Below are 23,606 nucleotides of genomic sequence, written 5' to 3'. Positions count from 1 at the left end.
TAAACAAAATATTGGTCTGAAAAAAGCTGTTTTTTCTAGAATAAGTGGTCTGAATCTCACTTAGTTTTATGGAAGAAATTTTCAGTAGATTTTAAACATCTAAATTCTTAGTGTGGGAATTTATAAATAACTTGAAAGTAACTTATTAGTAAAAATTAAACTAAAAATCATAGTAAGAAATCATAGTCTTTAAAGAGTTCCAATTTTTCTAAGAATTACTTGGCAAAGAAACAATGACAGGACAGTTAAAAAATAAGTGTAATACATCGAGTGTTGTTTTTTTACAATATTTTAGAATATAAATTTGTGGAGATTTTTAATATTAATTATCTTAATATTAAATTAATTATGATTTTGTAATTGACTGTATAGTTTTTTAGACTCCTGATTAAATTATTGATTCTAACAAATCGTTTAATATTATAATAATTTAAAAATATTAGAATATAATATCTAGAAATATTTTTTTTAATATTTTAAACATATTCTATAGAAATACTGACCGTTGATATCTAGTGTTACTTTTAGTTGATTGGCCTTTAAATGAAGAGATTTGAGAAGTGGAAGACCACTTAGAGATGGGAGAAATTCGTCTGCCAAGTTGTTGTAATTCAGCCATAACTTTTGTAAATTGATTGGCCATTTAAATTCATCTTTATCTGTTAAACAAAATTGAAAGTATCAAATAATAAGAACAAGAAACATAAATAAAATATTATCCAATATCAATCACAACTAACCTTTTATACTCACAACTAACCTTTTATATGCCAGAAGATACTCTTAGAGTTATTCAACCCGTTATCATCTAAGTTAAGAATCTCCAAGGAACTCAATTTTGAAATATCTAACAATAGAATATTCCGATTATAGAGAATTAGATATAATTTGTAATAAAAAAACAAATAATGAAGATTTCTATATGAGACATACTTAAAATTGATCTCCAAGTCAATCCACTGTTTTCTAAATATAAGGAGTTGAGGGATGAGAGTCCACTAAGAGCAGACCCAATATCAGTGTGGTTAAAGTTGTTGTATGACAAGTCAAGGACCTCAAGATTCCTCAATTTTGAGCATAAAGCTGCAAAGAATATATCCTCCGTAAATTCCCATAGCTCCTCTTTATTAATGAAATGGAAAAGTTTAATCCTATTCGTACTTTCAGGAAAATTTGCAGAAACTAATTTTAGATACTAAAAATAATTAATTATTATAATAATTAAATTAAAGATTATTTTAAAAATTAAAAAATTATTAATTTTTAAATTAGTTTATATTATTGATGAATAGTTTTTATAATAATTAATTTTTTTTAAAATTAATTTTTATTTAATGAGAGATAAAAAAATAAAAAATGCTATACGTACCTTCTATGTGAAGATCCGAATCCAATCCAGTATCCTGCAAACTCAGTATCTTTAAAGATGTGAATTCTTCGAGGGATGGCAAGATGTGATTGGTTAAATAGATCCCACTTATGCGAAGGACCTCCAGATTAGGCAGCTTTGATGACAGAGTTTCGAAAACTTATATATGTACATGTATTGAATATAATCAAAAAATTGTGAAAGAAACGAAGAAAATGTGAAAATATATTATTAAAACATAAAGTGAGAAATATGATTATTGTGATTTATTAGAATAAGAAAGACTAATAGGTAGTCTCACCGTGGAATGAAGAATGTTTATTGAAGTTGTCCAGCAGGTTCTTGATCGGAAAGAGCTCCAGATTTGGCAAGCCTGGAAAGTATGTAAAGTAATGTAAAATAGTAAGTAAAGAGAAATAAAGTTTGAGTGATTCATACCTTCACCCCCACACAACCTACCTATGAAGGAGAGGTTCTTCAAATCTATGAAGACAGAAAAATCCGAGCAATTAATATAGTGTTGTGAGATTGAATCCCACATGAAGATATCGAGTCCGGCCACCCTCCCTGTGGAGGAGTTGCATTCCACTCCTCCCCATTGACAACAATCTGTGTCCACGTCCCCAATTAAAGGATTGCCCAAACGGGAATATAAGCCGGAAAGTGCTTCTCTCTCTTCCTTCAAACATCCTTCACACCAAAGGGCTTCCAATAAAAGGAGAAAGAGGAAAAACAGTGTCACACTCTTCATCTTCATCTTCATCTTCATCTCATCAACTATTTAAATACGAAACCGCCAACTCCTTCACGCACTTAATTCCCCATTCACCACGCTTCATCTTATCAACCATCCAATTTATTATTCCTCCAGATTTATTTTAATATTTTTTCATTTTATATTTTTCAATTTAATCTGTTTCGTTTTATTTTTAAATTAAATATCCATATAATTTTTAAGATTAAATCAACATAAATACTCATCATACAATTATCTATTTTTTTTAATAATAAAATATTTTGTTTACTATAAAATTTAATTTTTAATATCATTTATACATTAAAATACTTATTTAATTTTAATAATATGGATAAATATTGTTATATTTATACTAAAATATAAGTAATATTTAAGAAAGAAAACTTGACTAGGTGATAGTCACCTCCGAGTAGAACCCAAAATAGATATTTCTCAATAATTATGTTAGAACTAAAAATAATTTTTTACATCATATAAATTATTTATAAACCTAAAATCAAGTAAAGAAGGATGACTTGACGTCAACTTATAGCGGAAAGTGGAATCCAAAATAGACCTAATTCAGCATAATTATGTTATAATTAATAAAATAAAATTGTATAATATTATAAACTAAGAATATAAAATTTAATTCATATATTTTTAAAAAATTATATTTTTCATTAATTTATCATACAGTAAAAAACATACGTTAAAAATATTTATTAATTATCTATTTTAGTTATTTAAAATAAATATTAGTAGTTAATTAAACATACAAAAGAACAAAGATAAAAAGACCACGACTTGACTTAGTCTAAGAGCTACCACTGTCACTGAATCAAGATAGATATATTTCAACAATTATAATATAATTAAAAGTAAATTTATTTAAAATTAATTAAATAGAAACTAATTTTAATAAGGAAAAATAATTAATTATTATATTTAGATACTAAAAAAAAATAAATAGTATCTAAATTAATTTTTATTATTCATAAATATTTTTTAAATTGATATTTAATTAGTTATATATAAACTTTAAAATTTGAATAATTGATAGTTAAAATCTAGGTAATTAATACAAATTTTAAAATTATTTATCAATATAAACTAATTTAGATATAATAATATTTTTAGTTTTTAAAATAATATTTAATTTAATTAAAATAAAAAGTAATTATTTTTTATTTTTGAAAAAAATTATATTTAATAACTTTCAAGTAATATTTTAAGAATTATGTTGTAATTAAAGGTAAATTTACATCAATATAAATTATTAAATCCAAAATATAATCTATATTTAATAATATTTATTTATCATAATTTCAATGATAATATAATTTATATATTAAAATATTTATTTATTATAATGTTTTATTATATTTCATTACTAGAATTATACTATCCATAGATTACATTATCATTGATTAATTGAACATGAAAATCCACATAAAATAAAGACTTGACATCAACCTTTGAGACATCCTTCACCACTTAGAATACCACTTAGAAAAGCCTCAGTGTATATATATATATATATATATATATATATATATATATATATATATATATATATATATCATTTTACTTACATCTCCTCCATAGATATATTAAATGGTATTGTTGTCAGCATTACACGTTGTTGCACACTTTTAATAAAAAAAAATGATGTAGTGTAGGATTTGCCAGAAGTTAAGATATAAAGAGGAAGAAAAAAACAAAGATTAAGCTCTAATAAAAAGTCTAGTAAAGTTATTTTTATGAAAAATCATAGCATATAGATGGTTCGGAAAATAGAATTAATTCTTCCTCTTTGGTGTAAATACAAAATGGGCGTTTGCGGATGTTGGTTATTAATTCAGATTTTATTATTATTAATTCTAATTTTATTACCCTTAAACTTACCGTTATATTGCATTAATGGTTAGTTTACAAGCTGTATTTCTATATTGTATTTCTATTTTATAGCTTCCAGTAATTATAATTTTATTATATATATGATTGAGTAAATCAAAATGAATAAGATCAGTTTTACAATTACGTTCAATCAGTTGCTACAACCTTTTGCCTTCTCTTATTTTCTTCAATTACTTCCAACAACTGGTATCAGAGCCATTTCGATCCTATCTTAGTGAGTGTTTGTTGGACTTATCATGCCACCCACTATCGAGCCGTTATCGGACCACCCATAATAAGTTATCCCACGCACGAGTTGTTGGAGATCCCACATTGACTAGAGATGAGGACATTTCATTGTATATAAGTGGTTGCAAACCTCAACCTTATGATTTTATGGGGTTGAGTTAGGCTTAAAGTCCACTTCGGAATTGGTATCAAGAGCTAGGTTGTTATCATGAACTCTACCCAATTATCAAGCCCTATCCTTGATGGAAAAAAAATACAATCGGTGGTGTGTGCAAATATAAGTAAAGTTCTTTCCTTGACAAATTACATGAAGACCAATGGTGAAACACATTCGGAGCAGACAAAGGTGGAGAAGATTTTGAGATCTTTAACTCCCAGATTTGAACATGTTGTTGCCGCAATTGAAGAGGCCAATGACATTTCAAAAATGATAGTAAGGTTATTGTCTGGTTCTCTACGAGCGCATGAGCAGCGGATGAATGACAATAAGATTGAAAAACCAATTGAACAGGCTTTACAAACACAAGCCTCAATTGGTAGCTCATATCATAAACATGGTAGCTATTTCAGCAAAGGTCGTGGTGGCCAGAATCATGGAGGCGCTTGGCGAGGGGAACGTGGTTGCAAAGGACGAGGAGACATTTATAATAAATCAAATGTTGAGTGTTATAATTGCCATAAACGTGGCCATTATGCAAATGAGTGCAGATCAAAAGGTGATAATCATGCTTCCAATTGTGCTCAAGAAGATAGTAATCACGAACAAGATGAAGATGATCATGAAGTATTAATGACAACCACATCAAATGAAACTCCAAACAACCAGACTTGGTATTTGGATACAGGTTGCACGAATCATATGTGTGGTCAGAAGGAGCTATTTGCAGATTTGGATGACTCATTTCGCACAAAAGTGAAATTCGGTGATGGCAGGTTCGTTCCGGTCACTGGAGAATGGCGAATTCTTATCACATTGAAGAATGGTGATCACAGGTACATCTATGATGTTTTCTATGTACTTGATATGAAAAGTAATTTGTTGAGTATGGGACAGCTGGCCGAGAAGGGTTATGTGATGCACATAGTTGAAAATAAATTATCAATTTTTGATAAAAAAGGTAGTTTGATTCTTAATTCCTTTTTATCAAAAAACCGCATGTTTCTAGTAGATATTCATATGGGTGATTTCAAGTGCTTGAATGCAATAGTGAATAATGAATCGTGGTTATGACATTTACGCTTTGGGCACTTAAATTTCCAGAGTTTGGAAAATCTCTCAAAATGAAATTTAGTAAATGGTTTATCTCATATTCATCACCCTGATCAATTGTGTGAGGCTTGCATTTTTGGAAAGAATCACAGTATGCCATTTGTTAAGGAGCCTTGGCGTGCAAAATTTCCTTTGGAGCTTGTTCATACAAATGTTTGTGGCCCAATGAACATATCATCAGTTGGAGGTAATAAGTATTTGTTAACCTTTATTGATGATTTTTCAAGGAAAACCTGGATTTATGTATTGAAAAACAAGGATGAGGTATTCCATAACTTTAAAATATTTAAAGCATTTGTTGAAAGGCAGAGTGACAGACAAATTAAGATGGTGCGTAGTGATGGAGGAGGTGAGTACAAGTCTAATGAATTCAAGAGGCATTGTGAAGAACTTGGGTTGCAACATAACATAACTTGTTCCTACACACCTCAACACAACGAAGTTGCTGAGAGAAGGAATAAAACAATCATGGGCATGGCGAGGAGCATGCTTAAAGCGAAAGGTATGCCAAATTATTTTTGGGCTGAGGCCGTAACATGTGCGGTATATTTGATAAACAGATCACCCACTCAGAGTGTTCCTAACACAACTCCGATTGAGGCATGAAGTGGATTCAAACCCAATGTGCAACACTTGAAGGTATTTGGGTCAATTACTTATGCTCATGTTCCCAAGGCAGCAAGATCAAAGTTGGATGATAAGGCAGGGAAAACCATTTTCATTGGATATAAGCATGGGGGATACAAATTGTACAATCCAATAACAAAGAAGGTGATTGTTAGTCGTGATGTTACATTTGCCGAAGATGAGGAATGACAATGAAATGCAGCAGTTGAAATGGATTAAAAAAAATGATATATTTACGTTTTGAACGATGATGTGGAAGATGAAGTCACTCTTGAAGCACCTGCAGTTCAACCTGAAGTTGTAATTCAACCTGAAGTTGCAACTCCAATTGCAACTATGATGGAGTGACCAAGAAGGCAACATCGACAACCTGTACATCTTCAAGATTGTGAAGTAAATCTTGATGATGAAGTTGACGACAATGGAGATTTTGTTCACTTTGCTTTTCTTGCAGAATCATAACCTGTGAGACTTGATGATGTCATTCAACACCCCAAATGGCAAAAGGCTATGAATGAAAATTTGATTGAGAAAAACAATATCATGACTCAAATTGGGAAGGTTGTTCCAAATCATAATTAAGGGAGGATGTTGGATATTTTTTTCTCAATTTCTTTTGTGATGATATATGGAGAATTTCCTTTGACATTAGTTTATGCAATATTATTTATAGATTTCTCCTACTTTGTGCTCATGAGGAGAGTAAATATTCCACCGTCACCTCATTTAAATATGTGCATTTCTGCACACATCATATAGAAACAACACATATTTATTCCACACCTCCAATACCTTGACCGCAGGTAAATTGCTGAAAACCAAAAGAACGTTAAAAAACAGATGTATTTTTATAAACCTGAAAGATGTAAGGGGAATTAACTAAATTTATGCAAATATATATATGAACTTTGGCTAAATAATCACATTTAAAGACTTCAAAATGTCATGATTTCTCTCTCCCAAGCAAATCATTAATTAAGTTTTTTAAATTTCATGTTCTTCAATACCTCCATACCTCCATGGATCGCCAAATGTTGATTTCATTAAAACTTAGATTCATAATATATTTGACGGGTGAGAGTGGATAATCCTGCCAGAAATAAAATTTTTCAAAATAGAAATACATACATCAATTAAAATAATAAAATAATCTCATTTATTAAAAGAAATAAGGATTATCAAATTATACGCAATTATACGTAATTATATGCAATTAATTTAATAATGATAGAATCTCATGATTAGTGGAGACAATAACTTCACTTTTTTGACTTCAAGACTACGTAACGGGATCCCAAGTCAATCATTCAACCACTATCCAATATTAGTCGAATGGAACTAGGTATCTTATGCATCATTTTCTTTCAAAATTCATGATTTTCTTCAGTTACCCGCCGGGCAGAAACCTATAAGATGAAAGTACAAATCGGATGACAACGTCGAAAGATATAAGCCGCACCTTATTACAAAAGGGTACACTCATATTGAAGGTGTTGATTATTGCGAAACTTTTTCACCAACATCAAAATTAACAACTTTGAGGTGTCTCCTCACCATTGCAACAACCAAAAATTGGTTTATTCACCAGCTGGATGTGCAAAAGGCCTTCTTACATGGCAAATTGCACGAACTTATTTACATGGACTTGTCACCTAGGCATCATCGACAGACAAGCCTCCGGACATGGTCCAGAGATGGTTTTCAACATTTTCTCATGTGATTAAATCTCCAGTATTTCAATAGTCCAAGGTGGACTACTCTTTATTCACAAGACAAAATAACTCATCATTTAATGTCCTCTCGATTTATGTGGACGATATTCTTTTGACAGGAAATGAATGATCTGACAAAAATGCAGCGTCTTAAAGATGGTCTATTACGACGATTTCGCATTAAAGATCTTGAAGACTTAAAATATTTTCTAGGGATTGAATATTTTCCGTTCCAAAGCTAGTATTTACATGTCACAAAGAAAATATGTGCTTGATATTTTGCAGGATACGGGACTCACAGGTGATCGTCTAGACAAATTTCTAATGGAGCAATACCTAAAACTCACACTCAAACGATGGAGAGTTATTAAAGGATCCAGTCAAATACAGGCAACTTGTGGGACGACTGATAATTAATATACCTCACGGTTACTCGGCCTGACATAGTGTTTAAGTCAATATATACCGGTTCCACGAAAATCTCATTGGGATGCCGCAATTTGAGTCCTAAAAAACATCAAAGGATCACCTGAACAAGGATTACTATTGTCATCCAAGAACCATCTGACATTGACAACTTATTGCGACTCAGATTGGGGAGGTTGTCAAACAACTGAGAGATGTATTGAATTTTTCTTGGTTCTTCTATTATCTCATAGAAGTCAAGAAAAAGAGGGCGGATATTTTCACTTTACAACGATGACTTTCTAGTCGCATTTGATGTACACGTAGTCTTATGTCAAACATATAAGAAGGTGACTATTTAGCCGCATTCTTAAATGCGATTTATAAGGGCGACTATGGTAAATAACCGCATTCTTATATGCTTCAGAATGATTTATAAAAGAGATGTGTTATGCATTTAAGAATGCAGCTATTTACCATAGTTGCACTTATAAATAGCATTTAAGAATGCGGCTATTTACCATAGTTGCCTTTGTAAATCTTTGCGCTGCATATAAGAATGCATATATAGTAAATAGTTGTTGTTGTATATCGTTAATTTTGTTAGTACATTATGTTTAATGATAATTCCCATCTAAATTGACCTGTTCAATTATAACACAACCAGAAAAATACATAAATTCAAAGAATCAAATTATAGATGTTGATAAAAGTGTATTACAAACACTAATAATATATCTATCTATCTAATCCCAATCTATTTATCTATTTCCCACACTATTCATAAGCTATCATAGAGTTATAAAAATTTAGGAAATATGTGGACCAAGAATGTCTCACATATGCTATAACTTTCGAAGTCATTGCTTGCTCATTCGTGAAGAACCGCATTACAAAATAAGGTTCACACAATTATTAGTGTTAAGATACATATATGTTAAAGAATTATAAAAATAATTTACCATCATGTTACCTAATCCCAATCACTTTTAAGGCCTAGTCTTACAATGGTAATCATCCATTACATAACGTAATAGCAACACTCATAGCTTCCTGATTGTCAATTACACTATAATTCAATAAAAATAAAAGTTAATATTGATAAACAATGAAAAGAGAAAGACAGAAATTACAAACCTTTAATGTCATCCACTTCAAATTTTGAAAATTTGAATTAGATCGACCTTTTAGGATGTTATATCCATGCCATGAACTGATTAATACAAAAAACCGCATTAGTAGATGCTTAATTAGTAACATACAAAGTTAAGTTTATAGTGTACTTACTTATAAATGACATTCTTCAGATGTGTGAATGACTTCTTGTGTAGGGAACAAAATCACACAACAGTCTTATCAACTGTTAATAAGACAAGTAATTTCCAATGACCCCTATATCATCCATGAAAAGAGTTAGTAAATATTTAAAACATGAAATAATAGACGACTTATAATTAAACTTACTCATTAATATAAAGCATAAATAAATTTGTTTCCCTTCTTTTTCCAGGGTGTTAGTGATGTATGATTGAGTTTCAATTTTCTTTATTCCAGTGGGATTAGTATATGAGGGATCTAAGAATCCATACACATCTTCATTCCCATCAGTGATAGAAACTTCATGCAAAAACCTACAAGTTATTAGTTAAAGCATAATCAATAATAATTTAACATAAAGTAAATTGAAATATAGGTAAAGATACTGACATCATACAAAATTGAATTATATTTATATTAAGTTCAAGATCCCCAACTATAAATTCTAACAAATCTGACATGTATGTGTACAGTGGCCTATCCAAGTTGTATGAGATCGAAGAAGCCCATCACATAGAAGGTACTTCCTGATTTTCTTAATATCCAGTATCCTTCCATTTAAATAGTTAATGCACGAACACCTAATCTTTGCTCCATCATGACTACTATTATTCACATCACTTTGCACAAATTGTATAAATTCTTCTACTCCTCTTTCATACTCATCACTTATGCGAAAATTTAATCCAATTTCGATTCATTATTGTCTGTAATAGTCATTCATGTGTTTACTAATGAGTGTTCTATCTCACGTTTGTCAAGGGTTGAACACCCCTAGACTCAATACCAGTACGTATCAATTGCCGAGGGTCAATACCAACACATTCAAATTAAAAATCATTAAATTAATTATAAATATTAAATAATATAAATCTATCTATCATCTAATAATTTAATAATTATATTCTAACCTAAAAACAAAAATAATATAAATTTTAAAAAATACTAATTATAATAAATAAAAAATAAACAAATTAATAACATGAAAAAAAATTTAAAAATTTAAAACACCACCAACCTTGTGCGTGAAGGCAACCGTGATGGTGAAGAGTGGCGCGGGACTGACACCAACGGCGGCGGCGACAGCAGGGACAAAACAAATACGGCACAACAAAAATTCAAACAACAGTGTGACAATGAAACAATGGTGACCTTCAAGTAATGGCAGAAAACAAACAAATAAGAGAAACTAAAAAAATACATAAACCAATGGTGAAGAAGAAGTAGAGAGCTCGAAAACGAACTTATCAATGGCATGAAGAAGACAATGCAAGTTCAAGGAAGACGTACGTGAGGAAGCACGAGAGCAGAAAGAGAAGAGAAAACGAAGCGTCAAAGAAGAAAAGAAGTATAAAAGTGTAAGTGGTGCGCTTTAGTGTTAGGTTAAAAAATATTTTTAAAATGCGACTATTAGGTAAAATCGCATTCTTAACAAATAGCCGCACTCTTAAATGAAGTTAATTTAAAAAATGTCACTGTATTTTGGACGACAGTGTTTGACCGTAAAAACGTATTAAATAAAAGATCGTTGTTTTTATATTTTATACTAATTTAAGATTCTTTTACATATATAAAAAAAATTTATGATTATTCTTAAAAATGTGCTCTCGGTTATGATCAACTGAATATAATATTCTTGTGTTGTATGGGTTTGTTTAAATATGAAAAATTCTGTAATTTAAATATAAAAAAGTAAGATAGCTCTGCTTATACAATACAATATAATCTCATTAAAAATAAATAAATAGTGGATTCAATATAGATACATATTTCGTTTTTAATATAAAAAGGCAGTTTTAGTAAAAATAATAATTAATTTCTTAATTTTGTTTCAATATCATTAATTGTTCAGGTGTTTGGTCTTTAAATAATTGTCATTTGCTTGCATTTATTAAAAGAAAGAAAAATAACCTTAATAGGAGAAAAGATAAAAGAGTCCATGCTAAGGTTAATTGAATATTAATTTCAATTTTCTGTTTTAATAAACAAACGTGCCAAATACTAAAAGACTAAATACTTTTATTTTTTAATTTGAACTTAAAATTTTTGTTTCAATTTTACAAAGAGGTATTACACAAAAGTATGGTGCTTAAGAACAACATCTACAATTAAGAGATCATTTTTATATACTAGTATTTTAGGATTTTGTTTTTGGATTATCTCTAGTTGTAATTTGTCACATGTTTCAAAGAAAAGTCAACCAACTTTAGATTTTAAAATTAATTTTTCTTTTGTTTCTTCTTTAATTTAAATTGATTTCAAAAAGTTCACAATTATGTTAAAATTAAGTTTACAATTATGTTAAAACTATATTTTAAAGCATTTACTTGTTCCCATTGTAAGACTCAATTTAATTGACTTTAGAAGATTAAGTTTAAAGTAAAATGTTTTTTTAATATTTTAAAATAAATTTAAAATAGGTCATTCTTTGTTTTTATAAACTTCAAATCTCTAAAAACTTAAACTTTTTTTTTTCTTTAAGTTTCAATCAGTTTTGATTGTCTATCATTTCTAAGATTATATTACGTGTTTGAGGAGTTAACGAAGGAGAAATCAAGATAGACTAATTAAATCTAAGTTCTTTCTTCTCTTATAATGGATTTTATCTCTTTTTTTTTAGTATGTGTGATTTTATACTTCATTTATCCAAATCAACCGATTTTTTATTGATACGACGAAGTAAATGTGTTAATTTTTTATAGGATCAAGTTTCGGAGATTTTCTTTGTTGAGTTGGGAAACTTTTAGGAGATGACGTTGTTTTGTTTTGTAGCAAAGCAAAAGTTAAAGGGAGTTAGCTGAATAAAGTCTTTTATTGTTGACAGTGTTGGTAATTATAAATCAATAAAAATATGATTTGGTGCTATTGAGAGCTCTACACATTGATTTGAATTAGTTAGAGATTTGTATATAAATGTTCTTAAATATAACTTTGGGTTTAGCTAATCAAATTGAGAATAAATGAAGTAGTGTAAAAATCATTAGAAACTGTGTATAATGTAATCCCCCGTAAATAAAAAAAGCAGCAGCCCCCTGCCCCATCATTTTCCTCTTTTCTTTTTTTCATGCTTTCTCTCTCTATTAACTTCTCTCCTCTCCCTTCTCTCTTCATTTTTTCTCCCATACATCATCTATTCCAAAATCTGATCATGTCATATTGTAGATGGGGAGTCAGACTACATTTCTATCCGATCAGATTTTCAAACAAAGTAAGTTCATTTTTACTCTAAATATCTTTTGTTCTCTGTTTTTCCTTAGGATTTAGTCATCAATATTGGTGGGGTCAGTTGAGAAGTTTAATCCTCTCAACTTATTCTATTATATACTGAATTTTGTTCTGTTTGGATAACTTGCATTAGGCCGTAAATCTTGAAGTTTATCCAGACTGTGGGAAATAAAATTCTAGAAGTTGCTTGGAAAGCAAACAATTAAGGTAAGTGAAGCTAAATTTAATTTTTAATAGCACCCTAGGATAGAAGATCTGAATGCGGAAGGGACGTGGTCCCAATATTCAATTTCTCTTGCAGGGCTGTTGTTTGTTTATATATCATTTAAATTTGTAAAAATATTAGATTTTGATGGTTTAATATTTAAGGTGTTTTTTTTATGTTAATTACGCTTTTGAATGTTGTGGATCGTGTTTGGAATGATATTGTATGATGAAATGGTGTGAAATTGAATTCATACATTTGGGATAATGTATGGACTGATGTTCGCTGTGTATTAAGTATTGATGTCGGGATAATGTATGGACTGGTGTTTGCTGTGTATTAAGTATTGATGTCTATGTGGTAAGAGAGATCTCCGAGCTTCCCTGATGATCTAAGTCACATAGACTAAGATATCAGGTGGTGAGAAGCTAATGGGGGAGTTCATGCACACCGTGACATATGAGATGCACGGCTTGGGTTGTATTGAACTTACCCTGATCCTTTCTGTTGGATTCGCTAGTAATCTTTGGATCAAGTGTTAGTCTCTGGTAGGACTTACTTGATACGGGTCTTCCGAAAGACGTTGTTTGTTGAATATTTTGGATGGATGTGTAGATCCATGTGAGATCTATGTGATTGTTTCATTGTTGAAATTTGAAGAAAATTGAATAATTTGAGAAATTGGTCATGTAATGTGGTTTTCTTTTTGGATTTAAGTGTGTATATTATAAAATTCTATTTTCACTAGTTTACCCTTGCTTTTTGTGTTGTGTTTAAACAGCGATGACTGTACTATGTACACGAGTAGATGACCATACAGGTGCAGGAGAGCCTTAGAGGTTTCTGAATTTTATTTTGAGCAATGGATATGTAAATATTTGTATTTCTATAAATCCTAATCGTGTATTAGGAATGTTTTGAAAAACTCCAAGTTTGTATAGAAATTGGTAGAACTTTTATTTAATAGTTATATGTAAATTTTGGGGTGTTACAATTAGTTTTTGGTACTTAGAAACATTTTTTGTTATGAAAAATCTAGTTTTCTATAAATATCGGTTGAGTGCAAAGTTATCGTTTTTCGAAAAACATATGTTAATGAGAATATTTTCATAATATCAAAAGGAAAATGTGATGACACATAAGTAGTGATATTTTTTTATAACAAAATATTATTATTTAAGTATTTAATTGGATGCTTAAGTTATACAACTATTCGTTCAAATCATAACTTGAAGTTTGAGCAGATTCTAAAATAAGTTTTTTTTAAAGATTTATTGTTCAAATAATAAAGAGCATGAGATTTGAGATAGAATTTTGAAGTGGTGGCTTGATGCTTGAAGTTGCATCACTTGAGGGATCACTTGAGGGATAGTATAATGCTTACGGAAATGAGAGTCAGTGTTAATTTTCTCTCCATTGAGATTTGGATGCTCATTCAAGGGAGATGTCAAACTAATTTTTTCTTCTTTGAAGTTTAAGTGATATGAATTTGCTCAAATAATGAGGTATCAATCAAGTGATGTGTTTATAGATTGAGTGATAGACTTTTTTTTATCTATTTAGTAAAGATGGATTGCTTAAACGATAATGACTCGCTTTAGCGACATATCCTTAAATGTAAACGCATGATTTAAGGTACATGAGAATGAGGTGTTTAATGTTATTAGTTACACACGGAGACACTAATGAGAGAGAAAAAAAACTTGATTTTGAATTGTATTCTCTCAACTCTTATAACTAATTATATTCTTGAAAATTGAAATTTTGTTGAAAGCTAAGTCTCATTACAATCTTGAGAAAAACTTGTGATTCTTACTTACAAGAATAGTTTTTTTTTATTGGTTGAAAAGAAATTTAGGTTGAATTAATGAGTCCATTGTGTAAGGAAAGAGATACACTTAATCTTATATTTCATGTGCTTCAGAGAAACACTTATCTTATAAGGTATTATATTTAATGACTGATTAAATGATGAATTTTCATTATTATTGATTTTGTTTGATTTCTAGCATCCTTGTTATGGTTTCAAAATTTGAACACCACCATCACTATAAAAAAATTGATTTTAGTGGGGGTTATTTATATGAGGTTATATAAACTTCAACAATGCATTTGACTAGCAAAGGTTGTTTTAATCTCCATTAAAATCTAAGAGTTTATTACATAACCTTGAAGAACTACATTAGGTTTTTTCAAACTCTAGTAAATAAATTCAATTAATTATTTTTCAAATAATTTAATAAAGAATTTTGTATTTTTTTTCCAATAGACTCATAATTTCTCTCAGAAAACCCCTAATTTCTCCACTCTCCTCTAAACGTATAATTTCTCCTTTAACTCTCACCTTACCCACTGCATTGGACCTCATCATCGCACTGCCAAACACTTTCGGAATGACTTTGGAAGCTTCTTCTACCTTTGGTCCACCACTGAACTGATTCCTCTACAAATCGTGTTTCCTTTGTGCAAAGTGTGTTTCAATTACTTTAATTGCGTTCCGCAAGGATCGATTTGTTTATTTCATATACTCTTGCTTAATTTTGTTGTTTCTGTGGTGATTTTTTTCTTCTTCTTAATTTTCTCAATCTATACTTACATTTGGACTCTCTCTTTACTGAACGTGATCGAACGATTTGGAGTGAGAGAGGTTAGCAATGATAGAACGTGATTGAACTGTGGAGTGGAGAGGTGTTGGTTTATTGGAAAGATGGTTGGTGATGAAGGAAAAGGGTTAGGAGTGAGAGAGGTGGGTGATCTTTGTACAATGCTTAAGTTTTTTAGGAAGTTTTTAGATAAATTGTGTTTTGTTTTGGTATATCTAGGAGATACTACATCAGGCACATGCACAAAAGTGTTTAATATTTAGTTCTACTTGTTCTACATTCTTGTTTTTGGCACACTTTAATATTTATCAACATAATCAATATGCAGATATCGTTATCAACTATCTCCTGGAAAGCCTAATCATACTTGTGGTGGGGCAAATATTTTGAGCATGACCAAATTGTTTTGCATGTTGTAAAAGTCTAGTTATTAATTTTGCTATTATTAGCTCTTTCGCAGGTGAGAATGATCAAATGTTAGGGCAAGGTGTTGGGAAAAGACAATATACATTGTTTCAAGGTCATTTAGGACTTGTTTATGCAAACTCTTTTAGTCATGTGGGAGACTTTATCCTTTCATCTTCAACAAACTCAACAACTACACTTTCTTGATATCATTTTTTATTCGTTCTAATTTTATTTATTTTATATTATAGTTTTAGTTCTGAACTTTACGAATCTTAAATTTTAATGCAGTTCGATTATGAAGTACCAAAATTAATGCCAATCTTGTTTGTTATATGGTCACAGTTACCCTTTCTGGGAAGTTCAGGTAAAACAATTTAATGTGAAATTTTACATTCTGATAGTGAATGTAAAACAAGATACCAGTTGAAGGAATACAAAATTAAAGTTAAAAATTAAAATATGATGTCTACTTCTTGAATTGCTTAAACAATATAGCATATGCTTGTATATGCAAGTTAGACTACATTCACCTCTGTATATGCTCCAAATGTCTTGTTAATGGGATCCACTTTATTTTGTAAAACAAATATAATAAGACAGGAATGAAGAGTTCAAAGAGATAGTCTAATTGACGCAAATTGTCCCCTCTCTTTTTAGCTTAATATTTGTGAGGGAAAGCCTTTATAATCTCACCCGATTTATTTTCTTGCATGTTTAATGTGGTATAACGTGTAAATGACACAAACTAGTTCTTCCTTTTTTTCCTCTGTAATTTACTTAATAGTTATTACTGGTAAAATGTCATTACATTTTTGTTTGTTACGATAAGAGAGTTTTGTATTTATGACGGGCATGCATCTATGGGATTTTGTTGAATAGTCAATGTTGTGCTTTGTACAGTAAGTTATTTGTTGCAACTTGCATAATTATGCTTTTTAGAGAAAATATATTTTATTCTTCTTTTTTCATGTCTTGGGACATCATTCTTCTTTGCAAAAACTCATTTCTTTCTTCAATAATTATATTTCTAACTATTTTAAATATTAAAAATATTTTTTTTAAAACCAATATATTTATTTTTAATCATCCAAAATTAAAATTATTAATTCTTTTTAATTTATTAATTATTTTTCTTTTTATTTTCTTTTATTAGTTTTTAAACTTATTTTTATTTTATTTTATATTTTTTTTCTTTTCCATTCACTCTAGACAAAGAAATAAAAAATTCTAAAAACACCATTCCAGAAACCAAATTCTAAGAGATTTTTTTTTTTCGAAAATACAAAATGAAACCATGAGAAAAAACAATGTTACACAAGAAAATTAAAATAAAAAGATGTTATTTAGGAAAATAAAAGTGAAAATAATGTTATATGAGAAAAAAAGTCGCATGTATATTATGGAAGGTTGTGTTTTTTATTTCTTTTTATGGATGCATTTTAGTTTCTTATGGCATTGTTTTGCCAGCTCTTCACATGAAAGAACTGCTAAGATTTCGTCCATGGATAATGGTAGGGCACTTGTCTGATGTTGATGTAAGTTATTGCATTCAATATTCTTTCTTGCCTATGTTTTTTTTTTTAGAGATTTTGTTCTTTGTTGGGATCTATACATGTCACTAGCTTATTTAATTTTATAATTACGTATCGATTGCTTGAGATTCATATTACCAGTGATTTAATTATGTGTACATCTTTAACTGCAATACGTAATTAAATATGCTTTGAACTTAGGTATGAGAGGCTGCTTTATTAAAAGTTAGAAGACACTTCATTGAAGCTTTTCTCTCAAATTGTCAAAGTTGCTTTGTTTTTATATTTTTTTTTTCACTGATGTGACAAACTTCGTACCATTTTTTAGCTTGGAAACTGGAAAAAATCCTTCCAGTTGTGGATTTATGATCATGAAATAGCAAGATGATGTTGCTTAGACTAAGGGGTTATGATTGGTCAAATCCAACTACATTTTATTTATATTATTTTTTTTGGAAACTATGACTTGGCAGTTTAGGGGATTAGGAATATTGTCCTCTAAATCCTATGCTGGGCCATTTAATTAATACTAGCATAATTTTTCTGTTATATATAATCTAATAGACACATTCTTTCGGAAAATTGTTACAAAGGTTAAAACAATTGTGGTTTGGACAATTGCTTCTCTCATCCACCAATCAAGACTTTGAAATTTCTTTTAGATAGAGTTTCCCTTGGTGAAAGTAATTTCTTTTGTAGTCAAGGTAGTGTAAAAGTAGAGTCTGGATGTTATCTCACTAAAAAAAATTAAATTTATTTCATTCATTAAAATTAGAGAATATCGTTTTTATAGTAATCAAAACTCAAAATATGAAATTCTAAGCTGAAAAAAATTATCTCCTTGAAGTACAATTCATCCTCCATTTGATTCTTAATCTTTATTATCAATAAGGTTAATTAAGGTTTTTTAATTTATTCTGCAGCCTCAGGTTCACCACTTCCTTACACCTGGTAAAGCTAAAACGCCAAATTTCCATGAACATGGTTGTTTCATAAAATTCATATATAAACATTTTCTCCATTTGTAACTAAGCCTGAATGATAGTTTGGTTTTGTTTAGGGTTTACTTTGGTTTTGTTTGCATTGTTTTTATTTTAGGATCATAACAATGTTAAGTTAATAACATACTTGAAAAGGACAAGAAAGTATGCTCAATTGATCTTTTGGAGACTATATTTGGTCCAATTGTGAAAGTATTACTACCAAGAGACTTGCTGTGGAGGCCCTTTTTGTTAGGAGGCACTTTTTGTTAGGATTAGATTTCTTTAGACTTTATTATCAGCAGCTCTTGATCCAGATTTTTATTTTTTTTAATCGGGATTGAGAGGTTCAATCGATGAAACAAGACCATCTACCGTTGTACTTGAGGATTTTAATAAATAGTTGGATGAGTTGCTAACACTGCAAGAAAAATTATTTTTAACAAAACTTATATTTAACTTTTTGGTACTTTTAACCCCTACTAAGTGTGTTACCCGCAGTTTGTTTTTCCCCTGGTATATCCAGCGTCGCTAACAAATTAACGAAAGTTTTTACTAACCCCTATAATGACAATTATTTCCCGATGGTTCTTGAAAAACAAGGGTTCTTAAGTCAAAATACAAGTTTAAAATGGTTTACATATTTTCATCTCTTTGACCTAAAATTAAGCAGTTTTATTATACTATACTTGATTATATTTCTTGGACTGTTGGTACAAGTTCTTTTATTAGTTTTTGGAATGATAAATGATGTTCTACTACTCCTTTAGCACATAGTGTAGGGTTATCTGATGGTATTTGCTTTCCAGATACAGTTTCTCGGTTTTGGATAGGTCATGATTGGAATATTCCGTTGCCTTTACAGCAGATGCCTCATCTTTTTAGTCATATAATGGTTAGGGCGGATCAGGATGTTCCTAATTGGATTCTAGATGAGTCTGGTCGGTTTACTCTTAAATCGGCTAGGACTTTTTTCTTGGAACCAGGAGTTCCCTGTGGTTGGGGTAAATTTATTTGGTCTTCAGATATCCCACCTTCCAAAACTCTTGTCTTTTGGAAAGTTTTTCATGGGCGGCTTCCTACAGATCATCATATTCAAAGTAAAGGTCTCCATATTTGTTCTATGTGTACGCTTTGTGAAAAGCATGAGGAATTTATTCATCATTTATTTTTTGAATGCCCTAATGCTTTGTTTATTTGGAGTTGGGTTTGACATATTTTTCCTACTTCTCATTTCTCTAATAAGGATGATCTTCTTTATTTTATTAAGAGTGATGGTAGTCCTTTGGTTAAATTGATTAAGCTTGTTGTGATAACGTTTTCTGTTTGGATGTTATGGCATATGAGGAATTATGCTCGTTTTCAGGATAAGATTGAGGTTTCTAGGATTATTTCAGTTATTAAAGATTTATTTTTTCTAGTGGGAAAGTAGTTTAAAGCTTCAATGAAGAATGGTATGATGGATTTCAGTGTGATTAAGTTTTTTGGTATTAATACTCGTAATGGTAAAGTTCTTCGTCCTTTTCCTGTTAGATGAGAGTTTCCTTCACCAGGTTGGGTTAAAATTAACATTGATGGGGCTGCTAGGGGTTATCCAGGTCTTGCCACTTGTGGAAGTATTTTTCGTGGGAGTATGGGGGAGTTTATTGGAGCTTTCTCTATGTTTCTTGACGTTCAGACTGCTTTGGTTGCTGAATTTTATGGAGTTATATATGCTTTGGAGGAAGCTCAAAAGTTGGGACTTACTAATGTCTGGCTGGAATGTGACTCTGCCTTGGTTTGTGATGCATTTACTGCTAGGACAAATGTTCCTTTGATGCTTCATAATCGATGGAATACTTGTCTTAATTACTGTGGAAAAATCAGGCTTAGGGTTACTCATATTTTTCGTGAAAGGAATGTGTGTGCTGATAAGTTGGCTAATTTAGAATTTATTCACAGAGAATCCTTTCATTGGTATAATAGGCTTCTATCTAGTATGTTCTTAAAATTCTTTATTAATAGCTATAGTGTACCGATGTATAGGGGTGGCAAAGTGCGGCGGGCCGGTCCGTGGCCCGTGGTAAAAAACGCAAGGCAGGCTAACATTTTCAACCCGCTGACCCGCATTAACCCGCCCCGCATAACTTGCAGCTCGCGCGGGCCAGCATCGGGGCGGGGCGGGCTGGCCCGCTAGCCTGCAAAAAAAAATTAAAAATTAATTGACTTGACAACAATGGTCAAGTGGAGGAGTGACAACTTTGAGTGAAAGAAAATTAGGTTTTCACTCAAATCACAACGTAGTTGCGTTGTTCCAAAAACGCACCCAACACATGACACACTCTCCTTTGCAGCGCCGCCGCTTGCGACGCCGCGTGGCTTCGCCTGCAATTGTTGCGCGCTACTGCTGCTCCACTGCTGCACACCGCTACTGCCTCCACTCCTCCTCTACGTTAAAAAAATAGCAGGCCGACTCGCAAGCCCACGACCCAACCTGCATGCGGGGCGGGTCATGAAAACCAGTCTGTATTTTGTATGCGGGGCGGGCCAACCCGGTCTGCATTTTTGCGGGCCTAAGTGGGGCGGGCCTGTTCGGGGCGGGTCGGTCCGCTTTGCCACCCCTACCTATGTATCGTTTTTGTTAACATATGAGTTTTCGTCTAGTTCCCCCATATTTTTGTATTTTTTTTATTATTTTTTTTTAATAATATGTTTTTCATGTGATGACAAATGATTATTGTTACTTGAGGTATCAGTATAATTGAGATGTCAAGTAGCATAGTGATACCTATCATGAAAGCTTTTTATATAAAAGGAAGAAGAAAATTAGCCACCATTTTAATATAAACATCATAGGCTTTCAAACCATGCATCTTAAGCTAACTTTGGCTTTTAATTTCTATTTTTGAAAAGAGATTCCAAAATATATGATGTTTTATGTCTAAGATGGTTTTATTTTAGGCTTGAAAATATAATTAAGGATAACTATAAATATGAAATATATATTCAAAATGAAAAATGTGCATTATATATTATTTTAAAAAATTATAATTTAATGTTAATTTTTATTTTAATAATAAATTATTTTTTAAAACACTTTTTTTAGAATCTATGAAGTGTTGGAATAATACATAATTTTTTATTCACCTTTTTTTATTAAAAAAATAAAAATGATTTGTTTATATAAAGATTGATGATTCTGACAATGAGATATTGAATGTATTTATGTAAATAATAAATTCTTTTATGTAAAACAAAGTCACAGTTAAAAATATTTTTTTAAAAATGAAATATATACACCAATTAAAATAATAAAATATTTTTCTTTATTATTATATTATTACTATAAATTTTGATTATTATTTTAACAACTTTTTAATATATACTAAAAAAAAGAGAAAATCAAAGAACGTAACTTGATGAGACACATTTGTTACTAATTTTACATTCAAAATCCTTTTTATAGGTGTCATATTAAATATTAAGTTACCATAATATATTATGTCATGTGTGTTTTAATGAGTTAGTATTATGTCTTATGTAATGAGATACTCTAACCATAGAGATCAAATTAAAACAGTAAAATTTCTTTTATAAAGTCTAAAATAAAAAAGAAAATTTAGAAACCAAAATGATAAATTAATTTAAGCTTAACTTATGTTTTCACAGTATGATTTTTCTTAAAAATTATCTCTAGTGAAAATAAACAATAAAACCTATCATAATAGATAGATGTAGTGTACCTGTCAGTCTGTTATTGAAGTTTTGTTTACGAAGATCCTGCAGGGTTATGTTTTCTTTTTTTATATATTCTGTTTTTTTTTTCTATAGGTCTTCTCATGTATTTTGTTTACCTTACGGACATGGATTATGTTAGCTAAGTAGAGTCATATTTAGATCGTGTTCGGCACCAGTTACACTGTATTTTTTATTCTTCACAGTAATTAAGACAAGTATTTCATTGATTACGAAGCATTCACGGAACATTAGTCCTAGCAGTAAACACAACATAAACCAACGCATAATCACATTCAAGCCAGACACATTAGTAAGCCCTATCTTTTAAGCTTCCTCCATAACATGTATAACTCCATAAAACTTAGCATCCACAAAAGTCTGAACTTCAAAAAATGCAGAGAAAGCACAAATAAACTCCCCTATACTCCCATGGAAAATACCTCCACATTCCATCAATGTTAATTTTAACTCAGCCTGGTGAAAGAAAATCCCATCTAACAGGAAGATGACAAAGAACTTTATCACTACGAGTATTAATACCAAAAAACTTAATCACTTTGAAATCCAACATATCATTCTTCATTGAAGCTTTAGACGAATTTCCCACTAGACAAGTTAAATCTTTAATAATCGAAATAACTCAATCTTATCCTAAAGTCTAGCATAATTCTTTATATGCCTTATCATCCAAATAGAAAAAGTTTTCACAACAAGCTTAGTCAATTTAACCAAAGGACTACATTCGCTTTGATTAAAAGAAAGAAGATCATCTTTATTAGAGAAATAAGAAGTAGGAAAAATCTGTCGAACCCAACTCCAAATATTCAAAGCATTAGAACATTAAAAAATAAATGTTGGATAGATTCCTCATGCTCTTCACAAAGCGTAAACATAGAACATATATGCAAACCTTTATTTTGAATATGTTGATCTGTAGGAAGCCGCCCATGAAAAACTTTCAAGAGTATTATAGTTTTGGAAGCCGAAATAGATGAAGACCAAATGAATTTACCCTAACCACATGGAACTCCTGGTTCCAAGATAAAAGTCATAACCGATTTAAGAGTTAAACGACCAGAGTCATCTAGAATCCAATTAGGAATATCTTGTTCCTCCCTAACCATGATATGATTAAAAAAATGAGGCATCTGCTGTAAAGATATGAAATATTCTAATGACAACTTGTCCAAAACTGAGACACTGTATCCGGAATGCTAGTACCATCAGATAACCCTGCAATATTTGCTAAAGAAGTAGTTTAACATCATTTATCATTCCAGAAATTAATAAAAGAACATGTACCAACAGTCCAAGAAGTATAATCAAATATAGTAGAATAAAACTGCTTAATT

At 30.4% G+C, this 23,606-nt stretch overlaps 1 protein-coding gene across 4 annotated transcripts in view; it reads right to left on the bottom strand.

The window, feature by feature from the left end:
• LOC137837863 (cuscuta receptor 1-like) overlaps positions 1 to 23,606 on the bottom strand; it is a 77,963-nt gene that overhangs the window by 5,283 nt on the left and 49,074 nt on the right. For 2 of the 4 annotated variants that reach the window (XM_068647018.1, XM_068647019.1), the window contains exons 1-6: positions 1,829 to 2,201; positions 1,671 to 1,742; positions 1,370 to 1,528; positions 934 to 1,083; positions 761 to 847; positions 504 to 659 (exon numbers count right to left, since the gene is read on the bottom strand). In XM_068647018.1, coding sequence (XP_068503119.1) covers positions 504 to 659; positions 761 to 847; positions 934 to 1,083; positions 1,370 to 1,528; positions 1,671 to 1,742; positions 1,829 to 2,138 — 934 coding nt within the window. In that variant the 5' untranslated portion in view covers positions 2,139 to 2,201. Of the gene's footprint in view, positions 1 to 503; positions 660 to 760; positions 848 to 933; positions 1,084 to 1,369; positions 1,529 to 1,670; positions 1,743 to 1,828; positions 2,202 to 23,606 lie in introns of those variants that run through there. The other 2 variants (XM_068647016.1, XM_068647017.1) reach the window with 1 other exon arrangement.

Source organism: Phaseolus vulgaris, chromosome 4 (assembly GCF_000499845.2).
Source record: "Phaseolus vulgaris cultivar G19833 chromosome 4, P. vulgaris v2.0, whole genome shotgun sequence".
NCBI lineage: Eukaryota > Viridiplantae > Streptophyta > Magnoliopsida > Fabales > Fabaceae > Phaseolus > Phaseolus vulgaris.
The sequence above is the reverse complement of the archived record's forward strand: the minus strand, read 5'-3'. Positions and strand labels throughout refer to the sequence as shown.